The 21,634-nt window shown below is 39.1% G+C and overlaps 1 protein-coding gene across 1 annotated transcript; it reads left to right on the top strand.

Annotated features, from left to right (window-relative positions):
• Window positions 1–154: 154 nt before the first annotated feature.
• LOC122647077 (protein YIPF1 homolog) lies at window positions 155–20,092 on the top strand. Its single transcript, XM_043840596.1, has 7 exons — window positions 155–298; window positions 2,415–2,454; window positions 2,568–2,651; window positions 14,666–14,828; window positions 17,946–18,219; window positions 19,429–19,653; window positions 19,749–20,092. Exons 1-6 carry the CDS (start codon window positions 245–247, stop codon window positions 19,618–19,620), a joined length of 807 nt encoding a protein of 268 aa, XP_043696531.1. The 5' UTR covers window positions 155–244; the 3' UTR covers window positions 19,621–19,653; window positions 19,749–20,092.
• The last annotated feature ends 1,542 nt before the right edge of the window (window positions 20,093–21,634 follow it).

The raw sequence follows: 21,634 nt of genomic DNA, 5'->3' as shown, positions 1-21,634 counted from the left end.
AACGAGAGAATCTTTTGCAATGCCACGTCATCTACACACGAACTATTAATGGATCGTTTGTAGATGACTCTGTCACGCAACTCGTTTCGGCAATAGGCAATCAGCAATCGCCCTGGTAAAGGGGTCTAAATTCTTGCTGACGAAGGAAAAAGTGTAGTTAACGTTACGGGCTTAGGGCACTTTCAGGTTATGCCTTTCGTTCTTCCTCTTCCGGTAGCAATTTCTCTCTGTTTGATCTTTCGCCATGGATGATTCTCATACCAGTCTTCCTACCAGCCATTTACTGGGTTCAGTTCCTGTAAGTATACTTCTTTCTTTTATTTTCACTTTTTTTTTGACCTAATTCCCCAGCTGTTCCTATTTTTCTAACTTAAATCGACCACCTTGAAATTTCACTGCGTTTAGAATTGGACGGATTCGCTTCATTTCACCTAACTAAGCTCTCTCGCTTTTCTGTTTTAATGCATTCAAAACACCTACACTGAATTAGGTGGAAACATTTTCCCTCCTTGTTTCTAAATTCAGTACGAATTATTGGATTATAACCATGCCCAATAATGAATCTGAATTTTTCTTATTTTTTTTTTATCGTATACTGGGTTTTGGAAGTTCTTCATGAGATGCAGTTCTACAACATTCTGGAAATGGTCTTAGTGAGTAAATAGTAATTACTTCTACACCCCGTGCCCTTCCATGTTAGCTCATATGTGGTTTTTATAAAGAAATCATGGTTCGGAGCATGAATAGTGGACATAACTGTTGGAAACGGATTTCACAGTGTCGAAGTAACATTTGCTCAGTGTTCAATAAGATGGAAATATTGTTCTCATCGAGGAGGATTTTTCTGTGAAATTGAAGCTTATTCATTGAACTAAATTTGATACTTATGTGTGAGATCCGTGGGAGGTCAGGGCAAGGAATTCCCAATTACGATTGGGTTACATCAGGGATCAGCCTTAAGCCCTTATCTATTTGCGCTTATCATGGACGATCTAATCAAGGGCATTCAAGGCGAAGTCCCGTGGTGTATGCTCTTCGCCGATGATATCGTTTTGTTAGACGAGACAAAAGAAGGGATTTACTCTAAGTTAAAGCTTTGGTGGTCAACCTTGGAAATAAGAGGCTATAACATTAGTAGAACGAAGACGGAGTATATGATGTGTAATTTTAGTCACACTATGATGAATAATGACATGGTGCGAATTGAAAAAAAAAGATACCGCAAAGTGACTATTTTAGATATTTGGGGTCAATCATAAATAAAGAAGGTGACATAGAGGATGATGTTTCACATAGATTAAAGTGGGATGGATAAAGTGGAGAGGTGCATCCGGAGTGCTGTGTGACCGATGTATTCCTGTAAAGCTTAAAGGAAAGTTCTATAGGAATTTTGTGCGAATCGACTATGATGTATGGGGCAGAATGTTGGACAGTTAAGAAGTGTCATATTGGTAAGTTATGTGTAGCAGAGATAAGGATGTTAAGATAAATGTGTGGAAAAATAAGGAATGATAAAGTACGGAATGATCGTATTAGAGTAGACTTGGGGGTTGCCCCGATCAATGACAAGATCCGAGAGAGTCGTTTAAGGTGGTATGGTCATATTCAATGGAGGCCTATGGACGCCCTAGTAAGGAGTAGTGATATGATTCCGCTTGAAGGAGCTAAAAGAACTAGGGGCAGGCCTAAAACGACCATAGGAGAAGTTGTGAGGAAGGACATGCTTAGCCTAGGTCTTGTACCAAGTATGACCTTGGAGAGAGCCTATTGGAGGGCAAGGATACATGTAGCAGACCCCATTTAGCTGAGAATCTCCAGACGTGCTGGGCTGTGCCTCTTTCCTCTTACTATCTTTCATCTTTCACTTTTCATCAATTTTTTCTTTTATTAATTTTCCATTTGTCATCTTTCATCTCTGTCCCCATCCCTCTTTTCCCACCTCTTCTTTCTCTTTTTGGTTAGAACTCAGTTTTCCCTACTTTGTTTTGTTTGGATCCATGTAGCTGACCCCATTAAGATGGGATAAGGTTGAGTTTGTTGTTGTTGTTGCTGCTGCATTTTGTCCAAGTGCTACCTTATTTTTGTTGATTTTTTTTTTTGGGGGGGGGGGGGGGAAGGCATGCTTTCATTTCAAAGTTCAGTCACAATATCTATACACAGTGTATCTATGAAATACCTAATTTTGTAGTTACCCTGCCCATTTACAACTTATGCGTTGGATGTCGCAAATTCTTCCCATTTTAATTATGTAAGCATAATAATATTCCCTCCGGAGTTTAAGGAAGCCAAGTGGAGCTTCATTTTGTACATAAATCGCTATTTACTTATGTCTCAAATTAGTTTTACCACCGGCACTTTTATATACTTTTGGTTTAATGTTTTTTGTTCCTTGATCCTTATTTACTTGTGTACAGGCTGTGATCATTGAAGATAAGAAAACCACTAACTATCAGGGTATGAGGTTCTAACTTGCAATTGTTTCATTTTGAAAATTAGAATAGTGTCTTTATATCACTCTTTCAGTCGAATCACACAATTTCTTTGATTCCTTTACCTCTCCTATGCAGTCCCTGAGGCAAACTTGCAAATATTTCCTCCCACTGATGGAGGAGATAGAGGGAGGGGATATCAAACTCTTGGAAGTACAAATGGTATGTTTTTAATGTAGCTATATTAAGTGTTCTGCACCTATAAAATGAAATAAGCCCACGACAATGTGAATATTTGTAGTACTGTTGCAAAATCGTTTTGTATGACAATCAACAGCTTGCTTAGGATCTTTTCCTCTTGAAAGTGACTATTTTAGAAATTCAAATTTCAAACTTTTATAGTAATGGTAACATTTAGGTAGTTGGTTTTGATTTATTTGAAATTTGATGTCAGAGTTTGGTTTCAAATGCAAATGCTGGTCATGGGGCCCCGGACAATCATCAATCAGTGGCAATTTTACTAGATAAATCTAAAACATAAGGCTTGCATCGTCAATTGTTCCTTGTCATTCACTATTATGACTGGCCATGGAAACCCTTGAAGTGAAAAACAACCTGCACGGGTATTATTCGACTCTGGAACCTTTTGTATCTTCTTAGAAGGCTACACCTCATGGAACATTTTGTTCCAGTCATTACTGAGGTCCGTGTCTTGGTGCTAATGAATCAGGTGATTAGGGTGCTTGTGTAAGCAGGAGCTGTTTATTATTATTTGGCATTCATTTTTCGCCCCGAGGGGGGGGGGGTTGTGAACATTAAACCAACTAACTAAGCTGATCACCTTCACGTAAAAACAAAGAGCCTTTTAAGAATTTCCCCTCTTGATTTATATCATTTTGTTAGTTGGTAATCTTTCTGTTGCCTGAGGTAGAAGAGGGATAGGATGATAGGTCAAAGAAATGATAACCATCCATTCAAAATAAGACATTACAATCATCATTGAAGATGGAGTCTCTTGCTTGTGATTAGACACTGACGCCTACTGACCGGGTCAGGCACGAAGAAGGGAAGGAGGAAGGAACAATGAGAGAGAGGCGAAGGTTTTGTCCCGCTCCTAGATCTGCCGTTACGATCTCACTCAGCCTGTGTTCCCACATACAAGTGGTATTTCGTCATTCTATGACGTTCCTACTAACGGCAGTTGAGGGTGTCCATTTGGGCCTCATAATATTTTATTTTGGCCCATGGTTGGGTTCTATGGCCTTGGGCTTATTATCTTTGGGTTTAATTAATGTAATGAACCTCTTTATACGTCCAAAAATTGGGATTTAAGGGGGTACGGGATTAAGTAATGATAAGATTATGTGGGATCCATTAGTAGATTATTTTGGGTTGAAGGAGTTTTTTAGTCTTGCTACTTCTTAGGAAGTCCACATTGTTGGTGTATGGTTGTCATTGTTGGCAACACTGACATACAGTGTGCAGTGGCAATGGGAAGTAATGTGGCAGTTTGGCAGCTTTGAGTTGGTATAGAGACTTCATGGGATGTTTGGCCATCTTTGAGTCATGATCTGGAAGAGCTCAAAACACAAGAATCGAAGATCTTTTAGCTTCGCAGCCAAAGAAGAATCGAAGCAAACGGAGTCCGACCAAGGAAGTTATGAAGAGTAGAATGGCCAAGGGTCTGTTTTAGAGGCCATCCGGTCCGCCATATCATCAACTGGCTTGTCTAGTTACTTCCCGGGAGCAACCGGAATGGTTTGGATCATCAATCGGCCTAGCCGAATCATCAAACGTCTCGTTGGATTCATCAACCATAGTTCAAAAACTCATTGAGATCTCGGCGTGATCTCAGAAATTTCGGAGATTTCGACCTGGTTGAGACAAGATTGCATATGAGATATCAAACATACATAGTTTCGACTAAGACAATCGAAATTTTGGCGAGATCTCAAAAATCTCGGCGAAATCTCGACCTGCTCGAGAAGAAACAAGTCATTTCTTCTCGAACACTATGACATGGCATTCATATGTCATGCTGATGGAGGACAATGCACGTCGGCTCCATCAGACCATGAGTGGATTCGATCCAGCACGACATAGTTCATATCAGTAGACATTCACAGACTTACAAAGATGGGGTGTTCAGTGGGTGCCGGACATTGGGAATGGGTGTTCCCTGGTAGTGGGTACTGTTACTTGTATTGACATTAATTTAACCTCCTGGTTATATGTTGGGTAAATTGGATGTGGGTGCTCCCAGCTGTAGGTGCAGCTAAAAGTTGAGTATTGAGCGTATACGAAGCCCTTAGAGGCATTACTCCGTGGATGTAGGCAACTTGCCGAACCACGTATACCTTGTGTTGTGGTTGCTTGTTTGTGTATAGAGTGTATTGTCTGTAGGATGGATGTGTACACCTGGTAGACCTTGCCACATGGATTGTATGCCTGCCTGTGGTGGAAAGGAAATGTGTGTTTGAGATCTCCAGTGCCTCCAGCTAGCAGCACATTACAGTGAGCCGATTAAAAAAGAAATGATTTTTGGATCACTGATTCACCCCCCTCTCAGTGACAGCCATACCTCAACATACATTAGGTAGAATTTTAGTTCCTTTAAAAAAATAAAAAATTTAAAGAGCTGTAACCACCCTCCCCAATCGATTATTATAGCATGCAATAAGTTTTTTTTGGCTTGAAGATTTGGGTTTTCTCTCTCTTTTCCCTCCCGCATATCTGACTTCTCTCCTTCTCCATGGCTTTAATTTCATCTTCTTCTTCTCACTTGTTATTTCTTTGTCTCTCTTCTTTGTTGTTGTTTCTTCCCTTTTCATCCATAGGCAGTTTCCTTGTTTTTTGGTTCAAGTTCTGGTTGCTTGGACTGACCATGCTTTCTTCATTCTATATCTGATTCTCTCAAAATTAATATTTAAGGTTCTGTTGTTAATGTCCCTCGAATTCTGAGATTATTTTCCAGTTTGCTAACATCTGAATTGTATGTCTGAAATCCATACTCTGTTTTTAGGTTTTCGATTGCAGGCCCATCATACCACATATATTCCCATTTAAAATATTTTTTTCTTGTATGGATTTTATTGTTAGGCCTAGGGAATCCTATTGGAGTGATTATAGCCCTGTTTGAGTAGGTTTAAGTGGTTACAACAGTGGCTTCTCACCCCTGCTCACCGTCCCTTTGTTTCTTTCAGCTCCTGAAAGTTCAGAAGTATTTACTTTTAAATTAGAGTCGTAGTGTACTGTTTGGTAATTACCTGAATAAGCTGATTTGATTGGTCTGGCAGTCCTCTAAGATCTGACTTTTAGATTTGAAATCAGATTTGTTCTAAATTTAGTCTTCATATTAGAATCTTCTTCCCAGCCTTTAGGGAGTACATCGCTTGCAGATCCATCATTTGATCTTCATTAGATTGCCATCTAAGAGAGCATGATTCACCAGTAAAGTGCATCAGCATGGGTTACTGTGAGGAAGAAGGTTTTTAGTATCTAAATAACTTCTTTGTTTCATTGAGGTGTCCCTCCTTCCCTGGATAAGTATTCTTTGAGGATGATTTGTTACGTAGTGATCAAGGAGGGAAGGCGACCATGGCGTTTTAGAAGGTCAAAAATAAGGTGACACCGCCATGTCGGCAAGGCGCCCTCCTAGGCGTCCAAGGCGACCAAGGTGCCTGGACGCCATGGCGACGCCTTGATAACTATGATTTGTTAATTGGACGCCTTGATAACTATGATTTGTTAATCGGATATTCTTTTCTTCTCCCTTTCCACTATCTAGCAAATCATCTGTGCTTTCCAGTCTTCCTAATTATTTATATCCTTATTTCGGTTACCATCATAGCCTAAACTCTCTTCTCAGTTGTATGAGTGTAAATTGGTTCTCTTTGAATTGGTTTTGTTTCTTATTGATTCAAAAGCGAATGTTATGTTAGTGATTAATAAATGGCTAACACCTTGGATAATTGATGATGGAAAGAAACAAGTCAAAACAAAAAAAGATAGGCATGAATAATTTTTTCCCCTTCTCTTGTGTGGTGCGAATGGAACTATCTGTATGACCATAATATTGGCTCACTTCTATTTGTTGGTCCTGCAAATCAGACATTCACTAGAGAGTAGAGGCCAGTCATAGAAATTATGAATTACAGGGGAAGGGCTCTCCTAAATCCAGAAACTAATGGTTTTGTTTTGAGGAATAATGATTAAAACAAAGCAACCTGCAGAGAAGGAAAGTTGGTGCAACTTATGGAATAATAAGTCCAAAACTAAGAATTGCGTAGAGTATGGCCTTATATAGATAGGGGTTACATCAGACCACCCATAAATGGAATTAGAAGCTCTTAGAATCACAAAGGGACCTCCACATGCCTAACAAAGCATATATCTCCATGTCCCATCACGACATCACCTAGGGTAACCATACAACTGATGAGTGAAGGTGTGTCACTCTTCACAATGAAGTGCGCACGGCTTAAGACAGGGGGAGCTATAGGCGATAGACAATGGTCTTTAATTCCACTATAATTAAATGTGTGATACTAATTTGGCTTGATTACTTGTTAAGCTTGGATCAAAGTATCAACCTTATGATTTCTGAAGGCGCTTCAATACCCTGTTATGTCACACCCCACTCCTTGTAACCCAGGAGATGTGACTAGGATGCTTACCATCATCCTACTCAGCCTGCCAGTGCCAGGATCGCAGACATTAGTATCTTAACGTCACAGTCACACTCAAGAGATTCATAATCATCAGAGACAGCGGAAGACTAAAATATAGTAATATTGATTCTTATAGCTGAGAAACTAAATGTGCTAAAATGCTATCTCAGGTTTATTCTTGATCCAACAGTTAACCATAACGTAAATAATAATGAGTACATCAAGTGGTACAAACTCATCAGGAAAAAAAAAAAAATGGAGGGCACCGCGTCCTCGATCACAATACACCGTAAGTACAGTAGTCATCCGCAACCGGCATCGTGTCCCTCGGGTTCTAGTGTCCGCCAGTCTCCATCATACTCTGTCATAGAGGAGGAACTGTTCGCTCCTAACGACTCTACTGAACCTGCCTCACATTCTAAAAAGGGGTATCCACATGGAGTGAGCTTCACTAAGCTCAATGAGGGGATGGGGGCATGCAAGCACACACATATAGTCCATGATGTGGTGCATGGATTCAATTTTATTATTATCCACCTAACAACAAAATTAAGTCTGGGGTAATAGTACTATCGCAACAGACTAGGCAATACCCCTGGTCCTAGAGTGTGCCTCGGTCACCCAACAGTACTACCCTAGTTGCGGAGGAAGCCTACCAGTCCCGAAATGTACCTCGGTCACCCATCAAACCCCCGATAGTTAACCCAATGCCATGGTACCGGAACACCATCGGACCTACCACGGTGGGTTATCCAACACGTAACCCCCTATTGGCAACGGTCGTAGCACAAGGTCAATTATCCTAACGACATGTCTACATGCCATTACAATATATCACATATATACACATATACTTGAGGCTGGCGATCACAGTATTGGAATACCCTCGGCCACACCACCGTCCTCCTGTTTCCTCAAGTATACACATACACATACAATTGAGTATGGAAAATACGGTACTAGAACAAACCTCGACCATACAACAACCCATTTCCAAGCCTAATGCAACAGATATTTCTATTACTGCAGTTAAGGAATTGGAGTGCAGTTAGTATGGCGAATACGGTACCGGAACAGACTTCGGCCACACCATAACCCATTTCCAAGCCTATGTCTAATGCAACATGTATGCAATACAATTAGCATGGCGATCACGGTATTGGAACATCTTTGGCCATCGTTTCCCATTTCCCAAACACAATATACAACCAAGATATAAAACGGTTAAAACATACATAGTGAATTTATAAAATCAAAACATGCATGGTGAGGTTATGAAACTAAAGCATGCATTGTTAAAATTATAGAACAGAATGATGGATGCCATGTGGGTATCACACAACATTTATGAATTTGAAACACTTCAGAAATGAAGTCAAACCACACCCACTCACCTTGTCATAAGACTCGGTGAATTCGAATCCCAAGTTGATGTTCAAGCAAATCCCCAATAGGCCTTACCGGGTTGATTGTCTTTGACCTAATTACGTTAACAGGGTGTTAGATCAAGCGTTGAAAGAATGCTCGAAGAATTCCCAGAAGAGCAGAGTATGAATCAACTCTGGGAACCCACCGACAGATGCCACCAGTTGATCAATGATTGACCGGTGGATCAGCCGGTGGAAGAAGCAGTAGATTTGGTTTTCCAAACTTGTTCATCTGCAGAACCCCATTGCTTGATCCAGATCTGCCGGTGGTGATCGACCGGTGGATAGTCCGAGAACTAGGTTTCAGTTCAAGTTCCATCCGACATAGTCCCGGGGTCATTTTTGTTCCATAGAGATTGTAGGGGATCACTCCACCTATCTTGTGAACCAAGCGGCATCGAATTTCACCGCACGGAACAGGAGATTCAATTGAATCTCCGATTGAAACCCTAACTTTTAGGTTTTGACTGTTTTCACCCAAAACATTAGGGATTCAGTCATACACAGGGTTGGAGGCGTGCATGAGGGTGCAGTACCCTAAAACAACAGCACACCAGCTGGCAATAGAGCTCAACACTGGATCTCAAGTGAAATTCAGCCAAAAAATCCTAAACGTAGGTTTGTAAAACCAGTAGAAATGAAGAGGAGAAGACAGGGAGCAAGTGCTCTTACCCGAGACTGAGCAGGAATAGCAACTGGTGCGGGTCCGCGCTCCTTTTCCTTCCTCCTTCATCTTCTTCTCCTTCTTTTCCTTTCTTTCTCTCCTTCCCACGGTTTTGTTGTTGTGAATAATGAGCTTGAGAAGCTCATAATCCTATTTATAGGTTAAGGCCTCTAAGGCCCGTTTGCCTGTGCGACTTAATTCAGTCAAACTGATTATTTTCCCGGTTGGACCACGTGGGCCCACCACCTTGACTTCATATTGGGTACGAAGGTAAAGGTGGGTCTCACAATGAGTTGAGACACACGGGAGAGGGTTTGACATGGTACACTGGGGTCTCACAGACAACAGCCCATTATTGGACAGCAAGACCGACCGGTTGATGTCACCGGCAGGTCATGACTGCCTGTGGTGATCCACTGGTGGATCACTTCCAGCTCTGATTCAGCTGGGATTTCACCAGTGTTTCTTTCCCGCTTTCAAGGGTATTTTAGGGGGGTTATGCACAGTATTTTTGACAGTATATGGAGGATAGTCAGTACTTCCACTTAACTCCTTGATTGACACAGTCCTCAAGTCACTGGTGTCAACAGTTGCCGGAGTAGCACCTATAATAAAAAGTTTAAATTAGGCCTGTTTTGGGCATGGTGTAACATGTTAACCTTGGATTGCATAAATGGCTGGCATCAAAGTTGATCTTTAAGATATTTTAAAAATTTTATGGACTGAAGCTATTGTACTGCAGGACAGAATGTGAAAGATTGAACTTCCTAAACCCAATTCCTCAGGATAGGGTCGAAGTAGATACTTCTGGATACATCCATTGTATATGACCTGTAGATAGCCTTTTCACAATGATTGTTTCTAGTAAATCCTGTTTTGCTAGCACAACCAAGGATTTAAGTATCGGTATCGGGTATCGTATCGGTTAGGCGATTTTAAGAGACGTATCGTATCGTATCATATCGGAGATACGTATCGATCGGTGCAGAAACGCATGAAAATGATCAAAATACACAGGAAAATACACTTTTGGACACAAAAAACAATATAAACAAGCAATTTGTGTCATATATCATGCATATATATTAAGAATTGTGAATAATCAATAACCAGACAAGTGCGGCACTTTGAAATTGTTATAAAAGATTAAAAGATGAAATTCCTTACATGTAGAGTCACTCTATTGCCATGAAGAATGTCAGGGTGCCCTAAACAATATTTAGACATTTTTATATTTTCTACAACTAGTTACACATTATTTAATTTTTTAAATAATGAAAAAAAATGACATAATGTACTACATATATGAATCTAAGTCTTTGATTCTATTTCAGCCAATTATACATTTTATCAAACTATAATGAAAGAGTATAGATGGAAAAATCAGATTTTTTACATTTTTTTAAGTATTTTATAAATTCAGGAAATACCCAAAAAATAAAAAAAAATACAGATTTTAGGGTAAATGTATAATCTTCTTGGGATGTCATACATCTATACATAATGTACTCCATATGTTATAAACATTACCATTTGTTTTAAAGTTAAGAAGAAGAAAAAAAAAAATCATTTTAAAGAAGGAATTTTCGGTTTTGGGTAAAAATGGCCAAAGAAACATGGATTTGAAACCAAATCTTTGTAAATGCATACAAAGAATGCAATTTCTATGTTAGTTTAACATATTCTGTTTGATTCATACCAAAAAACATACCAAAAATCAAAGATTAAAGCAAAAGATTCAAGTTTTTTTCAAAAAACTTACCTAACCCTTCAAGAGCAGCTTTTGAATTTGAATGTGGGCTGTTAGATCCACCAAATGATGTGATTTCAGCTCCTCTAAGTTTGTTTTTGGCAAAGAATTGAAGGCCCTCAAGAAATCTTACCCAAAAAGCAAGTTTAAATGTGTTTTTGGAAGGGTTTCTCAAAGCTGGGAAGAGCTTTTTTCCGCCAGGACTGCTAGAAATCGAGTTTCAGGTGACAAGAATGAAATGGCCATGTGTTTTTTAAGTTAACGATACGTATCGAGACGTATCGAGTCGTCTCGATATGTATCGCTATGTATTGGTCGATACATATCGAGATGACTCGATACGTCTCGATACGTATCGTTTTTAAAAATATAATAAAATAAAAAATTTTAAAACTCTCCTCTGTATCGATACGTATCGTATTGTCTCGGTACGTCTTGGTCGATACGCCTCGATACAGTCGAGACATTAACATTTAAAAAAAAAAAAGATACGTCTCGACCTGTATCGTATCGACCTCGATCGATACCGAGACGTATCGGCCGAGACGATACGATACGCTCCGAGACTTAATTCCTTGAGCACAACTTCTGAATACTGTTTATATGCTCTTCCCATCTCCAAATTGCATCCACGAGAGTATGCCTCCATAAGAATGTGCATTTCTTATATTTTATGAGAACAGATATAGTGCCAAAACCACAATAACTCAATGATGTCATTGGAAAAGGTATAATTTATGATCTACTTATCTGCAAAGAGCCAAAGGAAAGTGGGCCTAAACTGCCTTTAGAAGTACGAAAAGATGGTTAACTATGCATAAGAGTACCCAAGTCAACCTCCTTTGCAACTTGCCATGAGGTTTCACCCTTTTATAATTTACATCATGGTTCTCTTGTATTTCTGGGAGGCTGGGATGTAGGTATATGATTAGGTAAATATGCGGATGGGGTGAGAAGAATCCGTGGGGAGGCAAGCCAAGGTGGAAGATGCTGAAAATCGTTCTTTATTGAATGTTTGGGATGCCGACCCAGCTCAGAATCCAGATTTTAATGTGGGTGGACAGATTAGTTAGTGATCTCTCCCAAATTCATATATCTTACATACGCTTGAACTTGAAGTTCTTACTATAATTGAAACCTGATGGCTAACAACAGTCAAAACACCTATTAATTAATAGATCTTCAGTTGATTTATTAATACATGCTTTCCTACACTGAAAAATCAAACTTTAAAACAATGCTTCAATGATTTGGAGGGCCATCCAACCATGATCTGAGTTCCCATGCAATTCATCTTCCATTAAAACTACTGCTAAGACTCTTCTTGCACCAATATTAATTCTCCATATGTACTAGTTTTATTTGAGAAACAAATTGTAGAAGCACATTATTAGTGAACTGGCAACATTTGACTGTTGTTTATTATGAACTATGAGCCTTAGTCCAAACAGAATGAACCAGTTTAGATTTTAGAGAACATGAGCTGTTAGATTTTATGTGGGTCCTCAGGTCCACCAAAGATGGATATTTCAAGGGCAGGGAGTTATTGTGGAAATTCAAGATTTGAAAGAAGAGAAAATGAAAAAAGAAAGAAATAAAGTTGAAATCTTATTTTTTCATCAAGTTTCTACAGGCTTTTTGAAAATTTTCTTTTTCTTTTTCTTCTTTTTTTTTTTAAATTTCTCTGGGGTTGGGAGAGGGGGGTGGGGATAAAGGGAAGTGCTTGGGTTAATGGTTATATATGTGGTAAATAACAGTTTTGGTATTTATGGCTAGCTGGAGTTTGGCATTGTTCTTTTTCTTTTGATAATTGCAATAGCAGCGTAAAAATTAATTATAACTTTATAATTTGACTTATCTTGGTCAGGGCAAGGAATTCCCAATTACGATTGGGTTACATCAAGGATGAGTTAACCAAGAACATCCAAGATGAGGTAATATGGTGTATGCTCTTCGCCAATGATATCGTTTTGGTGGATGAGACAAAAGCAAGGATTAACGCTAAGTTAGAGATGTGGAGATCGACCTTGGAAACAAGAGGCTTTAAGATTAGTAGATCAAAGACGGAGTATATGATGTGTAACTTTAGTTACACTATGATGGATGTTGACATGGTGAAAATTGAGGAGAGAGAGATACCACCAAGTGACTATTTTAGATATCTGGGGTCTATCATATACAAAGAAGGTGACAAAGATGATGATGTTTCATAAAGAATTAAAGTGAGATGGATGAAGTGGAGAGGTGTGACTGGAGTACTGTGTGACCGACACAATCCTTTAAAGCTTAAAGGAAAGTTCTACAAGACGACAAAGTTTTATTTTAGTAATTAACTATCTCTATTTTGTATTTTGTGTAACAAGAATTGACAGCTTCATTGTAAAAATATTTCGTTACTACTTTGGTGTTTCACTATTGCATATCATTTTAAACATTCCGGCATTACGCTTTTGACTCATTGGAGTTCCTTGGTAATGTAGGACAGGATTGAAGGCTCAACCAGTCCCAAACAAGATCTGAAATCAGGGAAAAATTGGTTCAGTTTGATGGGTTAAGGCTGGGTTGATTTGGTAGATTAATGGGTAAGTCTAAGATCAGGGTTAAGGTGAGGGATAGGTCTGATCAATAGGGAATAAAAAGGCTAAGGAAACAAATCTGCAGCAGCGCAGTTGTCTCTGCCGATTGGTTCTGCAGAATGGGAAAACAGGGTTTAATGGGATTTTGGAGATTTCCTGTGGAAGGTGACCTGCAGGTCAGATGGGGCTAAGGATAGGATCAAGTGGAGGTCTTAGAGGGGGGGGGGGGGAAGGTTTGCTGAAAAGCTTGAAGAAAACTAATGGCTGGATAGGGAAGGAGAGAGAGGAAATGGAATTAGAAGGTTAGTTAAAATAGAAGGTAACCTGGGAATGAAGGTCTGGGCAGCAGCAATGGAACTTGGTTAAAGGGGAGGAGGGGCTTCAGAAGGCTTGAAGACTTGCAGGAAATGAGAATCAGCAACAAGAAAGAACCTCCTGGGCTTCCCACCGCAAGGAGTCAGCAGGATCCAACACCAGCTCCTCTCTCCTAGGATCGATCACCAAGGAAGAGCCGGAAGCAAAACTTGCATAACAGCAGAGATATATTTTTGAATCAAATCGTGCGCTCTTCAGCCCCTTGGGTTGCTTTATATAATATTAGAAAGGAGCAGCAGTGTCCAAAATTAGAAAGTTTCCAATTTGGTCCCCCTTTGCTTGGAGTACAAGACACAATCAGTTTCTAAACTGATGTGTGCTAATAATTTTAATCACCTACTAATTATGAAAATAGAAACTAACCACTAGCTTAGCTCACATGGCTGACCATAACTTAAACTGGACCAATTTTAACCAACCGGTTCATTGGTTTATTACAAGACTCAAAATAAAAACATAACAACCCAATAGAACAGCACCACGTGAACAGTGTTACACCAACAGTAGTTGAAAATCAAAATCGTGGCTGGCTGCCAAGGTAGGCAGCAGCCTTCTTCTTTTTCTTCCTTGAGATAATGCACCTGGTTCCTCTATGCTCAAGTTTATTTCCCTGCCCTTGTAAAGATTACCAGCTATTAATTTTCCCTTGTATTCATTATGTTTGCAAAAATTGGTAGTGTTGCTGCAGTTGAACGAAAGCTTGATATCAAATTTTTAGTACTTAACTTTATTCTTGATAATATTTTCCACTATGTTGGACTCTTACCCATGCAGGAGATGAACAACAAGCGACAAATGGTTGGAAGGGAGTGTTTTGTGTTTCGTCATACACACAGTATTTCAATGTGGATACTGATATTGTTCTTGAAAGAATTATAAGTTCTTTGAATCCTCTTGGGGGAAACTTTTTCAGCAAGATTGATGCTAACCCTGACCTGTAAGTTTCACATTTTATTTTGCTAAATATATGGGGGCTTATTTTGTTTTTTCGTTTTGGTTTTGATTCCACTTTCACTTTAAGATGATTAAAATTTTCAAGAAAAATTTCCTCCTTATAAGTTTAGTACATTTTTGCCAAAATGAAATCCCAAAATGAAATTGTAACAAGGGAGGCTATTTATATTTGGGTTCGGCTGATCCGCACCATATTGCAAAACCTTGATGAAGTGGGAAGGAGGGGCATTATTAGAGCTTAGATCTTGGAGGTTGCTAGTTAGAATGCAGAGGACATCTTTGTTATCTTGATTAATGAAGACTTGGGAGTTTTTGCTTCTGGTTGTAAAACTAACCCGCAATATCTTGTCAGAAAGTTGAGCACATCTTACATTAATGTGAATGAAACTTATGCGACAAAGACATGTTATTTTTTTCAAAATTTTCCATGTTGAACCAAAATCGACACATCTATTTTCCGTTGTCCCATTAAATTACCACACCTGGTGGGGATGACAAGATATCCTTTCTCTTTTTAACATTTTAACTCAAAAACCCGTATCATTGTCTTTGTTACCACTAAGCCAAAACCAGACTTCTACATGGTAAGATCACTGAGCCAGTGAGAGTCTTTCGTTCTCCCTCAATCTCTCACTGAATATGGAGCATTTCTTTTTTTTTGACTAGTGTAATCTGAAAGTTTGTAGTCCGCTGGGGGGGGGGGGGGGGTGAGGAGGAAAAGAAAAGAGTAGGAACCACATGTGGCATTGCTGTTCTCATTTGCTCTCAAAAGTCAAAAAGTGGACTGGGTTGTCAAACAGTGCAAATTTATTGCATCCCTAAATTGCTTCCATCTGCTGTAAATTAATGCAATATCCAAGGTTTTAGTGACTCCATTAGAAATTTCTTTGAATAGCAACCAACAGGAATCCAGAACAATTAAAGGAAGTCAATTGAAGGATATTGAATTGGAGAGGACTAGATGGTTAGATCTGCCATGCAAATGAGAAAATATGGGCCCAGCTGTCCCTAGTTTCATTCAAAACCTTTTCTAATGAGCTTTGGAGCTCTCCCAGTGAATAATGGTGGCAAAATTAGTGGCAGGCCTAAATAGTGAGGATGGAAACTGGAGTCAAGTCCTCCGTGATCAATAAATTGGCTGTAAATTTTCTTTTTGGTCTGCAGTCAATAGAATTTTTAAGGGTGTGCCGAGGTCCTCAACTGTTCTGGGTCAGGAAAAAAAATGCACATACTAGTATAAAAAGGAAAAAAAAATGATTGTCTATGCTTATAGCACTACTATATGCTTAATTACTTCTTGTCTGGAATTTTTTTTGTGGGGGGGGGGGGGGTGTTGGGGAAGGGATCGGTGACAGTAAAAAGGGCACTTATATTGATGTATCAAAACCACAATGGTACAGAACTAACACACATGTATGCATGGATATCACGCCTGCATTATTGACAACCAGTTATCACCCAAAGAAACTCTTTATGTCTGAAATATGAAAAAGCATGGTACAATTCAGTAGATTTGCAAATTCTGCAAGCTCCCCTTGCTTTTTCATGAAAGGCCTGCATACTTTTTTCTTTCTATAGAGATCAGCTACCTAAGAACTTCACCTTTTAGGATCAGCTGATTCAAGTCAGGAGGTTATTATTAACTTCAGTTCTGAGGCTCCATTAATTACAGGATTGACAGCCCAACAAGACCCAAATAATATTGCTGTATAATTTAGCAATGTCACACTGTACGGATGAATGATTCAGCAGTACTATTTGGGTGGAGCTTTAAAAACCAGGGATAGATGATACAGCTCTCCTCTTCCTCGTAAATGTATATTTTAGAAGAGTTCTGATTTATTTCTTTTTCTTATTGATTTAAATAAAGTGTTCTCTGCTGAAAATTAAATTCCCTGAATTTTACTTTGTATTCCAAACTATCCCATGTGATTACGACCTTTAGCATTGGGTTAACTTAAAGGTGAACAAATTAATAACATATTAACATGTTCTTCCAAATTCCCCTTGTCCATCTACCATCCTAGTTACAATTTATGTGTTTCACTGTAGATTCATCATTGGTGCATAGAGATGCATAATATACAATATATACCACCTACATCTACCGTAAGATTATCAGAAGGTGATTATAATGAAAATTGAAGTTGAAACCATTACTTTTACTGAAGTTGAAGCTTAAAGGAAAGCTATTATAGAGGTATTTTTTTTATTGGTGCCTTGTGATGAATATTTGTTGGTATCTATAGCTCGAAAAATGATAAAGGCAACCCTCTAAGCTCCTGGAATGTGGAATATTTTTTTTTTGTTGGGGGGTGGGGATGGAGGGAGGGGCGCATTGGGTTTTTGGTTGGTGCTTGTTCTTGTTTGTGTTGTAGCATTCTTTGGCTTATCTTAGAAATCATATGGGTAGTCCAGGGCATGTTATTAAGCCAAATTGGTGTAACCATGTAAGGTATACTGAGTAAGATCTATTGAATAGTTGCATGCGGACACTGCATCTGTTCCACTCATGGAGTTTATATCCGATCTACTGACAGGTATCTTAGACTACCTTTCATCATGAAGTTAGTAATTGGGTTCATAATTACATGCTTGTGCATGGCAGCCAACTTTGCTACACCTTCTTGGATCTTTTTTGCATCCAAGTTCTGATTAGCTAGGTGAAGCCTTGACTACTAAAATCTCGCTGAGACAATGTTGAACTAAAAGGAAGAGTGACCTTGAACTACAGACCAATCAATATAACCAATAAAAGAAAGAAATTGATTCTCCTGCTGGGAAAAGAAAATGAGGGAAAAAAGGGGAGATCCCTAGAGGAGACATCATCGAGAAGAAGGATATTCTTTCATTTGCTAGACTGTATATTTAAGACCAAAAGATGTCTCCTTGGTGAGAAACTTGTTGACTAGTAGGTTTCAAAATTATCAGTAAGTGTGTCATGTTCATGATAGAGGCTCTAAGCATCTTCCCATCCTTGTACTTCACTTGAGTGGACATGCTCTGTTTATGTAACGTTTTCAACCTTCCCTTCTGTCCTATTTCTTAATTTTAACAGACATTAGTTGGATAATTGGTGTGAATTTTGGTGGCATTTCAGTTATGGGCTGATTTGGATTTCCACCACGTTGGTCATTGTGCTTGCTTCGCTTGGGAACTGTGCCACCTACCTGATGCGCAAACGAAATGATAGCAGCACATCCTGGAGCTTTGACGTCAACTTTCTGAACTTGGCTGCCTGTGCAGTGTATGGTTATGCATTTCTGGTGCCTTTGGCATTTTACTTTTTGATTCAGCATCTTGGATCAAGTGCAAGCCTTGTTCGTTTCTGGTGTATGTGGGGATATTCTCTCTTCATCTTTATCCTCAGCTCTGTAAGTTTCCTGCTTTCTGAATGTGGCTTCAATTTTATTTCGATTACTGCATGATTCATAAGCCATGAAATGAAGGATAATCATTCCTCAACCCTTGTCCTTTCTAATCCACATGGATGCAAGAGGTCCATAGACTCCAGATCAATCAAACCTCATGCACTACCTAAGGAATTTTCCAACCTAAAATTGTGCTGATTGGATGATCAAAAAGGTTAATTCAATTTATGCCTTATTGAATCTATGTTCTGAACAAGTAACCAAAAAGAGGGGGGGGGGGGGGATGAATATATGTTCTGGAAACCTGCATGTTTGCCACATGGATGGCATGTGGTTGAGGGATTTGAAAGTCTGAAGATTGGGAAATTCACAAAATGGAAAACAAAAATTCTATCCTGACTGTCTGACAGTTCAAAGGGGATTGGTTGGTTTTTTTAAACTTATTTTCTGTCTCCTATTTCACCCTACTGTCTGTGGGATAGGAGAATAAGCTCAATTTCCTGATTGTGACCGTCAGACTAGCAAAAGTTAATTAGACTGTCTAGTGTCTATCATCCAAATTCTTTGTTTAATCTATCTGAATGTTACCGTTGGAACATCTAAAAACTGTTTGTGGTTTGCAAATGAATAAATATTTGGATGTAATGCTAAGGATTAGGGAAGTCTCATTGACCAACATGAATGAAAAAGTAGCCAGTCAACATGGACATTTGCTAGCTGATGATTTTGAAAGAGATATAGTAGCATAAAGAATTTTCTCTCTGTAATGGAAGACAAAGAGAAGTTAAGCTGCTTGTGTTCCTATGGAATGCATATGCTGTCTCACTGCCAACCCTAGGCAAGATGACCTTTCAAGTTCCCAACTCTTAGATCACCTTAACCATGCTGTGCTGCTTGTTACGTGCTTGTGCTGCTTGTTACGTGCTTTCTCCTTGACCATCAAAGAGTGACAGATTAAGTAGTTTAAGATCATCCAATCTCCAGACTGGTTGGCGTTTATCTTGTGTGTGCTGACACTGCTGTTTCACAATGGAAGTTCTCTTTCTAATTATTTGTCAGTTGTACTGCCTCTTGGTGAGACCTACCTATACTGTATTTCTACACTTGTTTGTCGTCAGGGGAAAAGATGATACATTCATTGGCTGTTCTGTGGTTAGTGGTAGAGTTTTTCATTCTCACAACTTCTAATGCATTCTTCCTTACAAATTTCAGATTCTGTTGCTAATCCCTGTTGAGATCCTTCGGTGGATCATTATAATTCTCACCGGTGTGGCTTCAGCTTCCTTTGTTTCTCTAAACATAAAGTCTTTCATCGAGGCAACTGATCTCATGATAGTGGTGGTGGCAGCATTTGTTTTGCAAGTTGCTCTAGCACTTTTCATCAAGATCTGGTTCTTCCCATAAATCTCAGATGCTATACTCAAAGGTGGGTATTAAGTGAGCTTAAGAGTGGTTTGTTTGGGGCTTATTCCTGGTTGATGGCTCTTTCATGGATGTGGGGGTACACCTTCGTTGCTTGTTCCAATTTGCAGTATCCTGAAAGAAAAAGAGAATTAAAAAGATGGCATCCAATAGGGCGATGGTTGCTACGTTCATGTTCAACTTTGTATTGTAAGTCCAGTGAAGGAATCAGGGAAGCCAAAAGAGACGAAATTACACTGACAAACACTGGGTGTTGATGATATTCAAGTAATGTCTCAGGTGGTTGTTTGATTGAATGGTCACTGTTTTAGTGTTTGATAATTAGAATTAAAAACTTAAAATGATGTTTTAGTGTTTGATACAGAGAAATGAAATCAAGCTCCAATATACTTCAGGGCACTTGTGAAATTTATAGTCTGGCAAGGCAGTATAAATATAAATATAATGTCAAGTTTCATTCTAAACAGAGTTTGCCACAATATAAATATAATGTCAAGTTTCTGGGCACCTCTGAAACACAGCACCCAATTTGAATACAATGTCTGCAACTTGCAAGTTGCAAATCTCCAGCAAGGCATTGGTTGACTGCCATGCTCATGTTGATTCATTTATTTATGAGGTCTACTACTTTTGGCATCAGTGAAGACATGCACATGAGCAAGGTTCTTCTCCAAAGCTGTGCCTTGGTGCCTTACGTCTCTCTGATCCATATCAACTGTTGCCACATCTTTTGTGCTATATTTTCTTGTCCCTGTACAAATTTGTAGAAGCATCCCTTATAACCCCCCATCCTGTAGGCTGTAGCATCATGAGCAGATTTCATGTGAAAAGCTCCTTCACATATTATGACTGCAGTGTTCATGAGTGGCTGGCTGTTGACCTTGTATAGGCTTATCTAGACAGACCGACTAGGTAAGCATGACTACATGAGTCAGTTATGGCGTGTGCCTAAAATCTTAGAAGGAGCTGTTGCATTTTAGTCTACATAGTTGGATTCCAAAAGGGTAAATGAAATAACCTTGCTACCATCCTTTGTACGAAACCATTCCACCGCATCTCCTTGGTGCGTTCCTTTATGCTACATGCTTAGAGAACCATCTCCCAAATAGAAAATAGAAACTTTTGTAATCATAATTGTGTAACTGCCTTAAACTTAGTAATGTGGTAATAACACTTTTCAAATGGATTTTAAAATATAATAATTATATTTAGAATGATTTGGAGTTAATCACACAACCATGTTAGGTAATATTTTGTAATTAATGCCATCCATTTAACATCCTATACTCAACCATGTCTTTTCCTCAATACCAACTTCACATTGAGATTGAATACTTTGCACGTTTCAAGTGCCAACACTTGTCTCATTTTTTGCCATTTAAAGGGTGAAGAGGTCAAGAGGGTTATAATAGCGGCAAAAGAAAAAGGTGTTGGCACCTAAGATGTACGTTCAGGTGAACATATGTGCCAAGGATCTTTCCTCCTTCACGATAGGGTGGTCCCAGACTTGGTCCGGTGGTTTGATATGTCCTTTGATCCGCATTTGGAACTGTCATGCACTAACCCTCCATTCCATCCATCCCCTCCTCCTTTGCTGACCTCGAGGCAATCCCATTGGGTGCCTATCAAGTGGCAAATTTTTATCCTCTCAATTACACTATCCGTACTTGACATCAAATACATTTAATAGAGGGAAGTGGACCGTGTTCGGGCAGGGAAAAAAAAATCACCTTAGTCTCTCAATAAATTGTCACTGTTACAACAATGAAAAGCTTACTTAACCCGGTCTTCCCCTTATCATTCATCAATGGAAAGACTCACGTGTGTTCTACACACACACACACACAAAAAAACAAAAAAAAAGAAAGAGATCATTCATTGAGTTGAGACCATATATATCAACTAGACATGTATATGAAAGTGCATTACAGACTTTATCTACAATAACTATTCAAGGTAAACCCGTGATGGTTCTTAATAAGTGCCATGTACCTCA

The sequence above is a fragment of the Telopea speciosissima genome, chromosome 1, assembly GCF_018873765.1.
Source record: "Telopea speciosissima isolate NSW1024214 ecotype Mountain lineage chromosome 1, Tspe_v1, whole genome shotgun sequence".
Taxonomy (NCBI): Eukaryota; Viridiplantae; Streptophyta; class Magnoliopsida; order Proteales; family Proteaceae; genus Telopea; species Telopea speciosissima.
This window is presented reverse-complemented; position numbering and strand designations above follow the sequence as displayed.

Coding starts and splice junctions, on each gene's coding strand:
- LOC122647077 (XM_043840596.1), top strand. CDS start 245: ATGGATGATTCTCATACCAGTCTTCCTACCAGCCATTTACTGGGTTCA. Junction 2,455..2,567: donor GAAAACCACTAACTATCAGG/GTATGAGGTTCT, acceptor TCTCCTATGCAG/TCCCTGAGGCAAACTTGCAA. Junction 14,829..17,945: donor ATTGATGCTAACCCTGACCT/GTAAGTTTCACA, acceptor GTGGCATTTCAG/TTATGGGCTGATTTGGATTT.